This window comes from Tenebrio molitor, chromosome 3 (assembly GCF_963966145.1).
Source record: "Tenebrio molitor chromosome 3, icTenMoli1.1, whole genome shotgun sequence".
NCBI classification, from domain to species: Eukaryota; Metazoa; Arthropoda; class Insecta; order Coleoptera; family Tenebrionidae; genus Tenebrio; species Tenebrio molitor.
In genome coordinates, this window is record NC_091048.1 from 21,696,678 (window position 1) to 21,712,950 (window position 16,273).

Sequence of the window (16,273 nt, forward strand, 5' to 3'; positions counted from 1 at the left end):
GAGATTTAAAGAAATGAAAGATGTAGTGTCATTTGGATTTAAAATTATTAATTAAATCTTCACTTTAACAGTTGGAATTAGGGGACAACATAGTCAGTGCACCTATCTGATGTTAGCACGACGGATTGTTACTCCATGGTTACTAAAATTTCCCATTAAAAGTTGGCAACCAATCCAGGGGGCACAAAAGGTTGTAATAATATCCCACAATCACTTTAAATGTTTAAAAAAGAATTTATAATTTAAGTAGTTATGTTGGCAACAAATATTGAAAAAGAATAGCGGAGACAAGATGGGTGAATCTTCTCCTCCATCTTCACACATCACACACCTAGTTCGTTGTATTGTACAAAATATGCTTCGTTTTCAGATTTTGTTTATTCTAATTTTTAACTACAAAGTCAGTTTGACCCTCAGCCTCTCACTCTTGACGTAAAATTGATCTGAACCCTCGCCCATACACTTGAAGAGAAATTTTCTTTGCAGCTTAATTATATTTTATTAACTGCAATACTCAACCGGGCCAATATTAATTACCGCTTGTTCTAAAATAGTTTTTGTTGAAAAAATCGGTAATTGTTCACTTTAACTACTTCTAGAATTTTCGCGTTTTTTTCTGGCTAGACAGCCTCAGGGCGTCCTCCTAGATCGTGTCCCACCATTCAAACCTTGTGCAAATGCCTTTTTTTTTCTCTTTTGTTGTGTTTCAAGGTTGCGTCAAGGTCGCGCCAAGTCTTAGTATAACTAAAGGGTAAGAAAAATTTTCATTTACATAAATCGTAGTTCAATTTACTGAAGGTATTATTCAGTATTCAATAATTTCCAGTTTAATTAATTATTCAAAAGAATTATCCAACATCAAACCTTTGCTCTATTCTTGATCTTTGAGTCCGTTTATCTTGATTGTTCACGAAAAAATACGCTCAATCATGAAATTTTTAAAATACCTTTTTATTGTTTATTCGTTGACAATCAATGTGGGTCTTGTTCCAATTACGTGAATGAAAAAAAGGAAGTTGTAATTTTTTTTATTTTTAAACAGATAATTTTTCAGAATAATTGTGTCAAATTTCGTAAAGATAAAATATTGTAAACTTATTTACTGAATTTCGATTCGGAACGTGGTTACCGTAATTCGCAGATTTACAATTCCTACGTACTAAAGTAAAATTTAGAAATATGTACTCAACTTTTATTTAAAGATTAGGTAATCTAACTGATTGATACCAATCTGAGGATAAACTCCATGAAGTTTATATGACAAATATTTTATACAAATGTACAAATAGCTTCCAGGTGCGGGTGAAATGTCAATTCCGGATAAAATATTACTCCAAGATCTTTCGTGGAATCTTTTTCTTCAATAAAACGACCACTTTTTGGATTGTTTACGCGATACAGAAGACATCGTTACCATTTTTATATACTAACGGGCCTTCAAATAAATTTATATTTAGAGCAACCTATGGGGATTCAATTGTTTGCAACATTTTTCCAGCGTAGAAAATTACACAAGAAATGTCTTGACATTTTAACGAAATAAAATTAGGTTAGAAAATATTTTTAATTTTTGTAGTGCATTCTCCCTATTCCCCCTCCACAGAATATGACAATGTGAAATTGGGAAAAAGATGGAAAAAGCTTAATACGTAACCTGTGTAACTCCGGAGAATAATTGGTTACCTACAAAAATTACTTTACACTGTTAACAGAATTACAATGTCGCCTACGCCTACTGTAAATATATATTTATTTGAAGGCCCGATATTACTATACTATATACTATTCTTTATACAAAATTTGCTGGAAAGAGAAAATTCTTAATTGTGTTCTGCACTTTGTTTCATTACGATATGACGTTAGGAAGCTTAGCAGGAATGATAAACAAACCAGGCGAACTCATTACCATTGTCGTCGTAATAAGTTCGCCACGACGGCGACGCCACGCTTATAATCTCTTTCATCGATTTTTATCCAAGCGGCTTTCACTACGATTTTGCGTGTAAAAAAGTGCCACTTTCATTACGATATGCAAAATAGTATATTATGATACAAGTTTATAAGGAAGCCTTTAAAGCACGCGCGATGAGTTTAAGAGCACGACGCGTAGCGGAGTGCTTTTAACGTCGCAAGTGCTTTAAAGGGCCTTATAAACGTGTATCATACGCTATTTTTTATTATACCTGCACTACAATTTGAAAATTATAACAAAAAAAGTAAATTGAAATACCTTATCCGAAGTAATCGATGATATAGAAATGGTCAATTGTTGTTTCGTTGCTAACATAAATTGTGTATAAATGTCTATTTACCATTGTTCAAAATATAGGTGAATTTGTTGTTACCTAAGCGACCTTAAAGCTTTAGTGTTTTAAGGGCCCTTTTTCGCACGCATTTTAGTGTCAAAAACAGGGATTCTGATTCAGGTATAATAAAAAAAAAAATTTCTACAGCCGTCAAAAAAACGTGACATTTTTTCATCGCTAGCAAGTTGCAAAGGACACTGTTTTTTAACATGACAAAAAAAAACAATTTTTTTAACAGTGAAAAAAAAAATATGTTTTCTTCAATTAATTTTATTCAAACAGAATTACAGGCTATAAAACAAAACAAAGAGAACTATGGGTATAGCTGTCACATGTCACATCATTAATGTATTCACGTTCTTATTTCCATTTTTTGTAATATTTATGATTTCAAAGTGTACCAATAAAAAAAAAACTGCGTAAAGTATTCGTGGATAACTGGTCTTTAAAACACTTGCTCTATTTCGAACACTCCGGCTGCGCCGTCGTGCCCGAAAAATCGCGCGTGTTTTAAAGACCTTTTTATCCACTTATACTTTAATATACTATTTTTTTAACATTATTTTCAAATGTAATAGTAATGTTGTTACACAGTCTAGGACTGGTTTTACAAATCTATGAGGGGCGGGATGACCAACTCAATAGACCGGGACCAATGGCTTAACGTGACTTCCGAATCACGAGATAGAATATAGCCTTTTTTTTTCGCCCTGGGTCGGAATCGAACGAGTTTAATAAGACACTGTTTAAAGCACGACGAGTGTAGCGAGAAGTGCTTTAATGGAACGAATGTGATAATACGTCTTATTAAACGAGCATCATATACTATTTTATCTACTTTGCTTTACTAATTCCTGAAATTTCAGCTGTTCAGTTTTCATATTAGACTAGGGACTTTCGCGTGGGTTGGTAACAGATATTTTTCACAAAAATGTAAGGTTATTTTACTAAATTTACTTCGTAGCATATAGCCAATATACCGGGACATTTTTTTTAACTCTGAACATAGTCCATACTTATTCCCTATGTTCAATTTTAAAAAACACAGGTCAATGCATTGTGAGTTGCTATGCAACCAACTATACCGAACACCAGAGATTTTGAAATAATGTTAAAGATTGTTCCGATTGATGGAATTGGTCTATCATGTGTTGCATCGGAAATGTCACGCACATTTCTAATGCTCTGATTGGCATAGAATAACTGCATTATGTGTATTTCTTCGTCAAGCAACTTGACCATTTTGTTAAACTGTCAAGTACTTATTTTCGTTACCTTGGTTACGTGATTATATACATGCATTGACCTGTGTTTTTTAAAACTGAACATAGGGAATAAGTATGGACTATGTTCAATGTTAAAAAAATGTCTGTGCTTCGTAGTTCCACTGGTTATCTTGACGCCTGACGTCAAACGACTGATTTTGCCAATATAACAAAAGCTAAACGTTACCGAAAACAGTTTAATAATATGCTTCATTATTAAACTGGTTTCGGTATAATAACGAGCCTATTTGTAACTCAAAGTAGATAATTAGTGCGATTCTGTTTCAAAATGTAGCAACATTGTTATTGAACAACATTGATTTTGCATAGATACAACCAATCAACAGCTTCATATCATAGCAACTACAACCTTGTTATATAGCCATATTGGTAAATTTTAAAACAGAATCGCACAAATTAGCTATTTATGCACCAAGGGCATTACAACAATGATTACGCCCGGAGAACCATGAATCCAGCTAGAGGGCTTTAGCCCGAGAAATGGATATCGTTCGATGGGCGTAATCATTCGGTGACGCCGTGGTACATACAAGATTTTATTTTTCACTATACGTTCTTTAAAAAAAAACTGGCATCTTTGCAATTATGAATTGATGAGGGCGTTATGAATTTATTACGCCCTATTGTCCCCGGTTGTTATGGACAGGTTTACGTATTTCGTATCCTAGGAGTTATGCAATTATACTAAAGTGAAAAATAAAAATACTCTTATGCAGTTTCAGCCGTTCCTCCCGACTCACCCGTACATCTCAAGTGGACAGAGTATACCTAAAGAAATTACACTATCAAGATTTGTAGGTGGTTTTCATCATTGAGTTATCAAAAATGTGCTTAGTACATTACTACATTTAAGTTTTTAAATGGTAACATGTGAATTGTAATCTGTGATGTTAAAGATAAGAAAATAATACCAAACTGTACATAAAAAAATTTATTAAACAGAAAATTAATCATCACTAAAACATACGTCAAAATTGCGAATACACTCTTGAATCTGTGTTTATAGATATAATACAAAATAATTAATTCTTATATAAAGTCAAAACAAGAGAATGTTGGATCATGAAATTAAAACACTCATGGAACCTAACCTACGAAAATGGCTTATTTAATAGGGTCTAGGTCGTCCTCCATCACGACCGCCACGATCTCTAAGAAATAAAGAGTTGTTCATCTCCCGAATTGCATGTCAAATGAACCAGTTAATACCTGCCACCCCCTCGGCCTCCGCCGAAACCTCCTCGTCCTCGACCACCGCCAAATCCACCGCGGCCCCCGCCTCTATCGCCACCGCGGAATCCTCCGCCCCCGCCTCTTCTATCTCTACCGCCATCGCGACTGTCGCGACCTCCTCGTCGATCTTCACCACCTGAACCCGCACCTTCAGGTTTGTCTTCACTACATCGATTGCACTGATTTCTCCAGGCAAAATTTGTATTTCCACAGTCGGGGTTGGGACACTTCCAATCACCGTCGCGGCTCTCGCGGTCTCTACTGCCACCGCCTCCTCCACCTCCGCCGCCGCCGCCACCACCGCCATAACCTAAAGTAAGTTAATTCTTAATACTTCAAATTTCAACAAGCATCGACGACTAATACGAAACAAAATGAATGTCTGTTTCCCTAGACAGGATACATCAGAAGCAACGATACTGCATACTGTGTGTTTAATGGGGAGTATACTTTCCCCCTTTAAAAAACTCAGAGGTCGCTCTTTAGTAGCAACTCTGAGGTCGGAAAGGGGTGTTATTTGCGTCGAGAGTAAAAAACCTACCTCCGTCTCGACCTCTGGGTCCTCCGAAGCCGCCACCTCCTCCGCGGCCCATTCCTCTTCCGCCTCCTCCTCCTCGACCGCTACTCCAATTATCTTTTTTGGTGGCAAGCTGTACTTTGATCTGAGTACCGCCGAATTCTTTACCGTCGAACCAAGATATTGCAGACTGCGCTGCGTTTGCGTCGTCGTACGTCACTGTTGCTTCCCCCTTCGACATGCCCGTCTGCTTATCCTTGTACAACCAAATCTTCCGTTTCTGTGTTTTCTTATCCATCTGTTTAGCAAAGATGTGAATGGTTAAATTGAACGATATTTTGTGTTTTATTGTAACAGATTGAATACACTTGTTTGCAGTGAAGTTTTTGCAACCAAGGAATAGTATCTGTGATGATATAGCGGCGTTACAAAATTGAACTTGGTCAAAGAAAAGAGTCCAAGCACAGAGTGCTGACCGCACAAAGTTGTACTTTATCTGTAAAGCATTTTTACCTTAATAACACCAATAGAACCGAAGTGCTGAGCGATCTCATCTTCAGTTAATTCAGGATTCATTCCCGACACGAATATCGTGTCCACTTGTACCACCAAATTACTGCCGCCGCCGCCGCCATTATCTGTAAATTAACAGTAACATTGACTACACAGCTCTTAATAATAAAATTTCACTAAAATTATCTATTTTATTAACCTCTGTGATTTTAATTAGAGTCAACTGAGTTTTGTTAACAAATCACACCGTATTTACTACCCATTCAAAATATTTTACTTCATCCTCTTTGTTGAAGTTATCGATTAATCAACTTCTTTAACCGCCTACTGAACAGTTAATATTTCAAACCTTTCGCAACTTGGCAGTCTACCTTGAAAGTTAAACCCGAGTCAATTTTAAAAAAATAAGTACCCTCATAGTGCTCAATCTAGCATCCATCGTTGCGTAAATCCATCTTATAAAACTATTACTCAGGACAAAATATTCTAATAAGACGTTACAGACTTAAGTAATCTATGTACTTGGGACACCGCTTGTGGGATGCAATAGTGCCATAGCTCGAAAACTCGTTTTTGAGATAAATGCTTTGGAGATCCAATATTGAATTAAGGATTAGTTTCTTATGTTGGGATTTGATAGCCGTTTTTGAGTCGTGCTACTATTGCAGCTCATGAACGACATAATCTTATCCGGTTTATAAAACTTTTGTTATCAAATTTGAATTAACAGTTGATGTTCCATTCATGTATTTTCCACTTCAAATAAACGCCGATATTTTTTAACCCAAACAGGATTTAAAAATGAGCATTTATGTTAATGCATGTTTGAACTTTATTTTATAATACCATATATTTCATACCGCATTACAGCACGAATTGGTGGCAAAGAATAATATAATCAAACAGAAAATACTAAGTGTACTATCCTGCATTACAAACGAAAAGATAAAATGTTTTCGAATAATACCTTGGAAATCTCTTAGAAAAACCGTTTGCTATGACAAAATTATGCCATAGTAAAGCGTTAATTTGAAAAATTGGATGTGGTTAAAAGTCAGAGTGTAATAAATTCTGTAACAAGTTGTACTCAAAAACTTATTAAAATACCTCCGCAAACTTAGAATGAAAAGTTCTCTGCAATATTTCATTCTTTTTATTTTTTATTTCCAACATTATATTCTGCTTCTAAACATTCTCTTCTATTCCAACGAAAAAGACCGCCGACAAATCATTTTAGTCCTTGTTCACAATGGACATAAGCTTGACATAAGGCATAAGAAATTCATGATACATGCAGTGTATATACTATTAATTTTAATGTAACTTATGAGAAGCGACCTCAGTGAACATTATTGTTGTGTACAAAAAGGCATGGAGATCATATTCGAGTTATATGAACACATAAATTATTTTCCAATTGCCCAAATTTATAAATTATTCTTAGGTATCTCTTATGTCCATTGTGAACAAGCACTTAGATTTCATATTTTTTCTTAATATTTGTTACAACCTTCGAAAGTAAACGTTCATCATTATCGAATATAAACTTAAAAAATAATAATAAAACCGATTTCATAACTCAATGATTGTCATCTGTTTGTAGTAAAAGCATTTATTTGTACTTCAGACTTTTCAAATTACTTGTTACACAGCACTAAATATGTAACCAGATTTATACACTTGACTCTTTTTATGGCAAATTTTTGCTCGATGTCAAAAAACATTTCTCGCAAACACATTAGTAACAACGCAATCCTAACAGTCGCAGGTGAATAGTGGAAGAGCTGTTCATTCTTTCTTTTTTTTAATTTTTGATTATTCAGTTCACATTACTATCGCGGAACTAAGGTGGTAATTATCTAAAAAGCACAATGAGAAACTAAATAATCAAATTAAATGAGCAGAAACAAAACATGTGCAAATAAAAACCAACACAGCTCTTCCAAAACCATTAAAAAATACCAATTAAAAAGTGTACAAAAATGCACTGGTCATACCGACTCAGTGCTTTTACCTTTGTTATAACCACCCCTGTTGCCGCCTCTAAAACAGAAGTAAAACATCAGTAGTTGTCGAGAGAATGGAGGGGGGTGAAATACACACTTCACCAACCATAATGTTGGCATCACATACACATTGTCTATGTTTCTTCGTCCAGGAAGATCACCTATTTCTAGCTGTTGTCACGTCTATGTACGATGTTTACCTTACTTTTAAACTCTCAAACCATTAAAGCATCTTACTTATACCTTGTCAATAACAACAAACAACAATACCAGTTAACTCTATTGTACCATTTGTTCAAAGTAAACCTCTTAAACCTTTCAGGTAATATACCAAAACACCTTTTAAACGTCAAACCACCAACCTCAATCGAGACTGGCTAGTTACCTCAACAAAATACTTTCAAAATTACCAATCTAATGATTACTCTTCACAATATTAAAAAAATGGCTTTGAAAATTTTGGCCAATCATTTAAATTGTGGGGCAACGAACAACAAACACAGACGTGTGTATTACAACAAAATACTTACACAAGTTAAACTCTGCAAGCAAACTGATATTAATAGTTTCACATGATTCTTTGACACAAAACAAAAACCCTTTTATTTTATTTTTTTCTAAAAATTTTCCCTCCCACTCGCCTATGATGTAAATTATAACGAAAAAGACTTGATAACTTACCCGTAAGAATCACGTCGATCTAGGCTTCTCTTATCAAAATCCCCGCGATCTCGGCCACCTATTCAATTCAGTCATTTTAATGTGAACAATTGTGTAAAATAACTGTGCTACCTCCGTAACCGCCACCGCCGCCGCCTCCGTAACCTCCGCTATTGCCGTAGCCTCCGCCTCCGCCGCCAGAGTTGTAATTGCCTCCTTGATTGTAACCTCCGCCACCTCCTGGAATACCAATTACTTAAAAAAATGGCACAATTTTAATGTGAAAAACTGTGCAGGTGAATTTCTACCCCTTCCAATATTAAATAAAAGAAGGGACTATCAGTTCCCCAATTACTATACGACATAGTAGGAGGTTTACAAATTATCAAAAAATGTTTGAAACCATGCCTATGTCGTTATCAACTTCGAATGATAGATAATCTACCTTGGTTGCCCCCATAGCCGCCACCGGAACCACGATTTTGATTCCAGGAACCTCCTCCGCCACCGCCGCCGCCGCCGCCACCTCCTCCGCTTCCACTCCCTTGAGCGTTATACCCGCCTGACGCCGGTGTGCCGTAGGTATTTGGATATGCCGTGCTTGGCGGCGGTTGAGAGTAATCACTGTACGACCCTATCAAGATTTATAATCGTTACTATATAATACATAAAACATAAATAAAGTAATATGTATAAAAGCAAGATATAAATGGACGCGGTTCTTGTGTTAAAAAAATCAATAACTACTTAGGTACAAACTAAAATGCAAAAATTTTATCTACGATACAAGAATACGATATTTTAGCGTACAGGTGATAATGAATTAAATAAATTAAAGCTAGGATGAGTAATATAAAAATTGAAATTAACTTACTGTCACCCATTTTACGTTAACGGCCGGCCCAACAAACAAAAATGGACGCCAACGAAATGAGATAAATGCGAGATAACGACATGCGCTACCAACAGAAAATGCTGATTTGCGATTGGTAACAAGCTTTTAAAGTAGTTTCGCTGGCGCCATCTACAACGAAGAACATTCAGTTTAGGCGGCAATTTTAAAAAAACACTAAAAGCTGTATTTAAAAATTTAGTAAACCATTTAAAGCTTATTATGGAAGAGGAAAGAAAGGATAGAGAAGGAAAGAGGTGGAGATAGGAATTGAAAATGTTATGTTGGGAAATTTTGGAAATGTAAGGAATCTGAAAGCCCGTAGCGCAAAAATAAAGCATTACTTAAAGCTTATTAGCTATTATTAACAACGATATTTTCATTATTTCTTATGAAACAATTTTTTAAACATATTTTTTTGCAATTGGTAAAATAATAATCTGGCTACTTTCTATCGAATAATACCTATCATTTCATAATTCAATTAGAAATCCTTTATCATGTTTGTTTACGTTAATTTTGGAGATTATCGTAGAAAAGTGTATCATATTACGCTGTGATGACACTTTGACATTGTCTGGACTAGCCATTCAAAATAAACTTAATTAAATGTATTTACATTTTGGAGATAAACAATGTACATAAAAATAACAGTCTGTTTATTTGCGAGAATAGTAAACAATAAATAATACATCTTAAATCTATACTTAGTTGGAATTATTCACATATTTTCAAAAATTATGCAGTATTCAAGGTACTCAAGAATTTGAATGTTGGCTAGGTGTTAGGCCTCCACTGTGTTCAGGACTGTGTTTTTGTTTCTTTCTTTTCTTCTCCTTTTTCCTCTTCTTCCTCTCTTTATCTTCATCGTGGCGCTTCTGCTTTTTATGCTTCTTCTCGTGAGTATCACTTCCAGCATCAGTAATAGTTGTCTCTTGACTGGGAAGCCCACCATCTTTGTGCTTGTGTTTCTTATGCTTATTTTTGTGTTTCTTTATGGGAGCCGCATTGGCATATCTATATTGCTCTGGCAACTAAAACAACACACTCAACTCACGCATAATCATAAATAATAAAACACTAACTGCGCCAGGGTGAAGTCGAAATCCATCTAGCTGGATGCTGGTTAACGGTAACAACTCTTTCCCTCCAATTGGCGGCTTTTCAATTACGGACCTGAGTGAACTATTATCCTGCTGTCCAGGGGAGTCAATTACTCCAGGTAGTGCAGGTAAAAATGAAGACAATTGTTCTTTAAGTTTCTTTCCGCTGAATTTACTGTAAGAATGTTCGAGACCATAATAGGCCATCAAATTCGTCGCACCCGTCAATTCTGATTCCGCTGAAACACTGAACCGTTCTGGGATACGCTCTATTTTTATAAAAACTGAACATACCTGGTGGCTCTTTCATCAAATAGAAAGGTCCACTAGGGACGATGGAAGGGTTCTTTCCTAACAAAATTGTCGTTTTTAATGTTCCCGATGAATCCTGACGTGAGACGACAGGGGAACGAGCCCCTCTAGGTGAAGATTTTGGCGAATATTGTTCTACTTTACGAAACTGATCGCCCATCATTTTACAACTTCATCGTTTTGCAACAACGATGGAGCAAAACTGGCAAAACTGTAAATGTCACACCGCCGACCGCCAACCCAACGCAAATAAAAATTGACAAAACTCGGCTCCGAGTCCGAAACTAGTGGTTTTTTTAACAACTGGTTACTCCCATTCTTGGGACTTTGACGCCGTTGTGTTGGTGCAAGTATTTAATAACATTGTTGTTGCTAAGATACCGCGTCAAAGCCGCCGCCCCCAAAACATCACCGATTACGCGAAGATTGAAAACATGGTTATTATTTAATACATCAAAGACGATAGTTACGGAAATGGGTTGTTGCGAATCTAGGAAAGAACCCGAAAGGGAAGAAAACACCCCACGCGGGTGTACGGACGTCTTTTGGTTGTGTGTTTACATCGCTTTTTTGTTGTTGATGGTGAATAACCTTGATTTCCATCAGATAATTTTTTAATTGAAGACTTGTAGGTATTAATAGCTGCATTTTCCTTTGTATATGGCAACCCCATCAGAATCATCAATGGATATGATTCATTTGGCAATACTTGTGGAACAAAATACAATAAGAAAATGAGCAATTTAGAATTGTCAGGGCTGGACACTTCAGATAAGCCATATTTGCTCTTTTATGATATAAAGGAATTGAAACAATCATTAAAAATTTGTGTAAAAGAATGTCCAAAGGAAACACTGAAAAAAGTAGAAGATATAAATGATTATTATTTAAAAACAAGAGTTAATTTGTGTAGATATGATTTTGACTATAATGACTTCAAAAATAAGAGCATTTCAAATAAGAATATTTTCAGCAGTTACTTAGGGCCTTGCCCTGCTCTTCCTATTTATGAGAGGTAACATTAAAAGATGGTTGAGTGTTTCATATTAATCTTAATTTTTAAGCAAACCTGTTTTAAACCGTTGTGTTCCACAATCTTTCCGTGATCTTACAGAAGGAGTTTTAAATAATTTTTATGACTTACTGAATAACTGGGACACTTTAGAGCAAGTTCTGGGTGACATATATAGCACCTGGAAAGAAATTTTATATCTGACCTTTTTGTCTTTATGTAAGCCTTTTTTAAAATAGATGTAACACTATTTCAGCTTTACTTTTTCAGTTATTTCTCTGGTGACAATCTCAATTTTACACTTGCTGGCTCATTTGGTTGCTTATATAATCATGATTTTGTTCACGGTTGCTAGCATTTTAGGTACAATTTTTCTGTGGTACACATACTTTGATATCAAATATGATCTAGACAGAAAAGATAAAAACATTTTACTAATTGAGTCTATACGAAATGAGACTGCATTTTTATGGTACTCAATTATTGCTACAGTCATTACTGTAAGTAAAAGTAAACATACATTTACAAGAAAAATAATTATAAAAATATTGTAGGTCATAATCTTGATAATTGTGATTGTAATGAGGAAACAGGTCAGTTTTCTAGCTGATTTATTTAAAGAAACTTCCAAATGTTTATTGCATCTGCCAGCTTTATTTTTCCAACCAATTTTTACATTCATTGTATTAGTTGCCTTCTTTATGTTTTGGATATTTGTTGTGGTATGATTTCTCACATTTTATTTCTACATAATTTAATTATGTAATTTTCTAGCTCTGTTTGGCAACTGCGTATTATCCAGGAACCTCAGGAATTAATTTACGTTTTTATAATGAATCATCTTTTACAACACCCGTCAGTCACACTGAAACTGTAGCGCCATTAGGAGACATTTCATTGACAGAAAAAATAATTGAAAGTATGAAATTCATCATTTTGATGGAGACAATTCAAAGCATATCTTAGCTTAATTCATCTCATTTTCGTCAGCTGTCAGAACTTACTTACTCCCATCCATCCAAAACACAATTTAAAAATACTAAAACAAATCACTTTCACTCTTTCACTTATAAATAACGATTGCAACTCAAAACTCTAATTCCAGAAATGACCGTTGTGGAGTTTACTGACCCAACGTGGGTCAAGTACATGTGGTGGGTTTACTTCATCGGTTTGATTTGGACTTGCGAATTTATAATGGGCTGCCAGCAAATGGTGATCGCTGGTGCCGTAGCCCATTGGTTCTACCGCCACAAATACAAAGACAACTCGCATGTTTCTTACTCCATCTGCAAACTAATCAAATATCATCTCGGTTCAGTCGCCATTGGATCTCTCCTGATCACGATATTTAAAGTACCACGATTGATAATGATGTATTTACACGAGAAGTAATTGCGACTTACCTGCCAAACTGTTTAATAAAATGACACACTTTTAGGCTTAAAACGAATTCAGATAAGGGTAGCGAATGTGCTGCCTGTTGCTTAAAATGTTGCATTTGTTGTTTTTATTGCTTGGAAAAATTCATACGGTACTTAAATCACAACGCCTACACCGTAATCGCGATTGATGGCGTTAATTTTTGTTCAGCAGCAGGAACGGTAAAATTGTCCCAATGTAGCACTTTTTTTTCTCATAATATATTTTAGGCGTTCCAAGTGTTATCGTCGCATGCCCTACAGGTAGCTACAATAAACGGATTGGGCGACTTTATTTTGTTTTTGGGCAAATGTCTCGTGACCGTGATCACTGGGTGTGTCGGTCTGTTCATATTTAGAAGCAATCCTGACTTGGAGTTTTATGCAGCCCCGACGTTACTAGTCTGCGTATTCGCCTTTTTGGTCGCACACTGTATACTCTCCTTATACGAGGTGAACTTACGGAAACCGATAAGTAAGACTTTTAAGAATTTTAATTTCAGATGGTGCTGGATACTGTTTATTTGTGCATATGTCAAAATGGAGAGAGTGTTGAGGGTATTCAGATGGAAAATCTTGGTGTTACAAATATTAGTAACCTTAATGCCCAACCCAATGAATTGGAACCGATAAAATAGAGGTTATATTAAATAATTAAAACGGTTATAACGTTTGTTACAGAGGACTGTTGTGTGAATTTTTAAAGCAGGAGGACGGAATAGAATGCGCCAACTTCTGATTGGTTCTTAAACAGCAAGCAATCAAAAATTGGCATTTGACTCGGTCTGTGTTAAAATTACATGTTCATATATTAATATGTTTATAAATGTTGCTTTAATTAACTTGCACAAAATATATGCAAATTACTTACATTCAAATTCCTGATGTGTACTGTTGTCTAGCATCAACTTATGGTATAATCTTAATGGCGTGAAGGATACGCAATTTCAAATTTTCTTGATCATACTGAAACTTTACTGTACTCAAACACAAATAGATGACGCACCTACAGACAATAACAAAATGTAACCATTTATTTTCAAGTATTATTTTTACTGTTGGTTTTATTGTTACATTAATGGGAACAAGGTTGTGATTTTTACTAACAGTTATTTGTAGCTAATAATTGTTACTTCTGCATCAAGGAAAATTGATGTTAAACTACTTTTAAGGCTTTTCGCCTTATTTTGAATGGTCCAATTTTCCACTGTTCAGACGTAATACTCATCAGCTAGTTGTCAAGATTTTTTGTACTTTTGATAACTGTCTTATTTAATAGTTTTAGATTGCTCATTCCCACTGTATTTATATACGAAAATATTTTTATATGTTGAATTAAAAACCGTGTAGCTATAATTTTTTAATGGAAAATAAACATTTACCTACACATTACTTTTTCTTTTTAATGATCTTTTTTTTCCTTTTAACAGTTTTCAGTTTTACTTTAGTCTTTTCTTCTCCAGCTTCATCATTTGACACATTCTGCTGGATTTCTTGAGCTTTCTCTAGCGGATCACCTTGAAAAATGTCATCCAGAGGCGTCATCTTGTAACCCTCTGCTGAGTTAAGAGTACTAGCGTGAACTTTCTGCTGCAAACGATTCAAGTATTTATTTTTGGCAGATAAACGAATTTGTTGGCGATATCTTGATGGGCTTATGTACAACGGATTTTCCCATAATGCTGCACCTCCAAAACTACCAGAAAATATTTTAACCTGAAATAAACAGAAGTAATGATCTATTACATAAATAATTTATTCAGTTTTACCGGATTTAACACAAATCTTGGACCCACTTCAGCTAAAGCACCATCTTCAGATAAAATCTGAAAGTTTCTGAACCAAATCCTGTTGTCTAATATGGTAAAAGTATAAACATGGTCAAAAAATGGTTGGCTTTTGGGGTGGTGATTAGGCACACCAAAAATTTGACTTAATAGTTCTTTAAGTAAAGTATAATGAGGTTTTTCAGTAAAACTTGGATCAAAACTTAACAAAGGTCTTGAACCCCTCAAACAGTTCCCAGTCAATTTTAACTCGTTCATTGTGTAAACTAAAAAATATGACACAAATTATCATGGTTTTTATATGGAAAAAAATCTCACTGTTTTCAACAAGACATTTCACACTCGGTCCATTTGGGACATTTGATAACCACATGTACAAATCCATTTTTTTTCGGCCTTCAAACATCACAGCTTTATTGCAATTCTTCATTTCACAAACTTCATTTACTACAGTTAAAGTTTTTGAGCGCTCCATTTTTGCCTCAGGTTTGTGATGTGGCATTAATTTCTTAATGTCTTCCATTAAATGCCGATCTCTGTGGCTAATTCCTCGTGTAGAAAACACAAGAATTCGTTGCCTATTTGTCCATTTCGTCTAAAATGCCACATTAAGTAGGGTACGTACGTTTTTTAGTCAATGAGTTTTTACCTTTTTTGCTACGGGCTCATCCGAATGTCGCACAGCAGGCAAAGTTTCTGGTAACTTTTTAGTCTCAGTTTCACTTGCATTACGGCGCCGTTTATTCAATTTCTTCATGACTATCAAATTCGACAAAAACCACGTGTATTCAAACTTAGCGACAGCTACACATAACCACAAACATCAAATCTTAGAAAACACAATTTATTTATTTTGTAATGTTGGTAGTTGCTAGTTGCTCTGGCAGTTGGTATTCATGACAGGTTTAAATAACGCCGACGCTGCTTCTTGATTGGTCGAATCAAATCCAGTGATTTGTTTTTTGTAGGACTATCAATCACTGGATGGACACATTAGATTAGGATTAGAAATATTAGAATGATTCATATCCACATGACAGCTTTATTTTTATGCAGGTGACCGTATCTGTCATCAGTATTGGTTTCTTAGATACGGCGAAGTACGTGAATATAATATTTTTTAGAAGAAAAAAGTGCAATATTGCCAATTTGTACTGTTAGGAAAGCTGTTTAACTTTTAAAAGAATGTTTTTAGACCATTTTTGTGTTGATTTTCACAATCCGT

At 35.1% G+C, this 16,273-nt stretch overlaps 4 protein-coding genes across 5 annotated transcripts; 1 reads left to right on the plus strand and 3 right to left on the minus strand.

Annotated features, from left to right (window-relative positions):
• Window positions 1-4,510: 4,510 nt before the first annotated feature.
• On the minus strand, window positions 4,511-9,537 carry LOC138125639 (RNA-binding protein cabeza-like). Of its 2 annotated transcripts, none has more exons than XM_069041071.1 (9): window positions 9,396-9,537; window positions 8,967-9,155; window positions 8,654-8,758; window positions 8,543-8,600; window positions 7,870-7,898; window positions 5,856-5,980; window positions 5,367-5,640; window positions 4,802-5,135; window positions 4,511-4,743 (listed from the first exon to the last, which is right to left on the minus strand). In XM_069041071.1, the coding sequence occupies exons 1-9, from the start codon at window positions 9,403-9,405 to the stop codon at window positions 4,701-4,703; spliced, it is 1,167 nt and encodes a 388-aa protein (XP_068897172.1). In that variant the 5' UTR covers window positions 9,406-9,537; the 3' UTR covers window positions 4,511-4,700. The 2 variants fall into 2 exon arrangements, with proteins under 2 accessions (XP_068897172.1, XP_068897171.1); XM_069041070.1 differs by having other exon boundaries at window positions 8,654-8,761.
• A 518-nt stretch (window positions 9,538-10,055) lies between these two features.
• MED19 (mediator complex subunit 19) lies at window positions 10,056-11,102 on the minus strand. The gene is made up of 3 exons (XM_069041169.1): window positions 10,811-11,102; window positions 10,499-10,755; window positions 10,056-10,447 (listed from the first exon to the last, which is right to left on the minus strand). The coding sequence occupies exons 1-3, from the start codon at window positions 10,989-10,991 to the stop codon at window positions 10,172-10,174; spliced, it is 714 nt and encodes a 237-aa protein (XP_068897270.1). The 5' UTR covers window positions 10,992-11,102; the 3' UTR covers window positions 10,056-10,171.
• Window positions 11,103-11,162: 60 nt separating this feature from the next.
• Window positions 11,163-14,648, plus strand: Ctl1 (choline transporter-like protein 1). Its single transcript, XM_069041167.1, has 10 exons — window positions 11,163-11,410; window positions 11,461-11,843; window positions 11,893-12,059; window positions 12,111-12,340; window positions 12,395-12,562; window positions 12,615-12,759; window positions 12,946-13,231; window positions 13,282-13,444; window positions 13,493-13,714; window positions 13,765-14,648. Exons 1-10 carry the CDS (start codon window positions 11,303-11,305, stop codon window positions 13,897-13,899), a joined length of 2,007 nt encoding a protein of 668 aa, XP_068897268.1. The 5' UTR covers window positions 11,163-11,302; the 3' UTR covers window positions 13,900-14,648.
• On the minus strand, window positions 14,609-15,947 carry LOC138125716 (ribosome biogenesis protein BRX1 homolog). Its single transcript, XM_069041168.1, has 4 exons — window positions 15,698-15,947; window positions 15,367-15,643; window positions 15,031-15,314; window positions 14,609-14,977 (listed from the first exon to the last, which is right to left on the minus strand). The coding sequence occupies exons 1-4, from the start codon at window positions 15,803-15,805 to the stop codon at window positions 14,651-14,653; spliced, it is 996 nt and encodes a 331-aa protein (XP_068897269.1). The 5' UTR covers window positions 15,806-15,947; the 3' UTR covers window positions 14,609-14,650.
• Window positions 15,948-16,273: the final 326 nt, after the last annotated feature.

What these genes read in the sequence shown, in the direction of transcription:
- LOC138125716 (XM_069041168.1), bottom strand. Translation starts at nt 15,805, where the DNA reads ATGAAGAAATTGAATAAACGGCGCCGTAATGCAAGTGAAACTGAGACT. An exon ending in ATGAGCCCGTAGCAAAAAAG is followed by an intron (nt 15,644 to 15,697) that starts GTAAAAACTCAT and finishes GTGGCATTTTAG; the next exon opens with ACGAAATGGACAAATAGGCA. An exon ending in GAAATGTCTTGTTGAAAACA is followed by an intron (nt 15,315 to 15,366) that starts GTGAGATTTTTT and finishes CATATTTTTTAG; the next exon opens with TTTACACAATGAACGAGTTA.
- Ctl1 (XM_069041167.1), top strand. Translation starts at nt 11,303, where the DNA reads ATGGGTTGTTGCGAATCTAGGAAAGAACCCGAAAGGGAAGAAAACACC. An exon ending in TCGCTTTTTTGTTGTTGATG is followed by an intron (nt 11,411 to 11,460) that starts GTGAATAACCTT and finishes GAAGACTTGTAG; the next exon opens with GTATTAATAGCTGCATTTTC. An exon ending in GACAGAAAAAATAATTGAAA is followed by an intron (nt 12,760 to 12,945) that starts GTATGAAATTCA and finishes CTCTAATTCCAG; the next exon opens with AAATGACCGTTGTGGAGTTT.
- LOC138125639 (XM_069041070.1), bottom strand. An exon ending in CGGCGGTGGCGGTTACGGAG is followed by an intron (nt 8,601 to 8,653) that starts GTAGCACAGTTA and finishes TGAATTGAATAG; the next exon opens with GTGGCCGAGATCGCGGGGAT. An exon ending in GTTCTATTGGTGTTATTAAG is followed by an intron (nt 5,641 to 5,855) that starts GTAAAAATGCTT and finishes TTTGCTAAACAG; the next exon opens with ATGGATAAGAAAACACAGAA.
- MED19 (XM_069041169.1), bottom strand. Translation starts at nt 10,991, where the DNA reads ATGATGGGCGATCAGTTTCGTAAAGTAGAACAATATTCGCCAAAATCT. An exon ending in TTTGATGAAAGAGCCACCAG is followed by an intron (nt 10,756 to 10,810) that starts GTATGTTCAGTT and finishes TCAGTGTTTCAG; the next exon opens with CGGAATCAGAATTGACGGGT. An exon ending in TTCGACTTCACCCTGGCGCA is followed by an intron (nt 10,448 to 10,498) that starts GTTAGTGTTTTA and finishes GTGTTGTTTTAG; the next exon opens with TTGCCAGAGCAATATAGATA.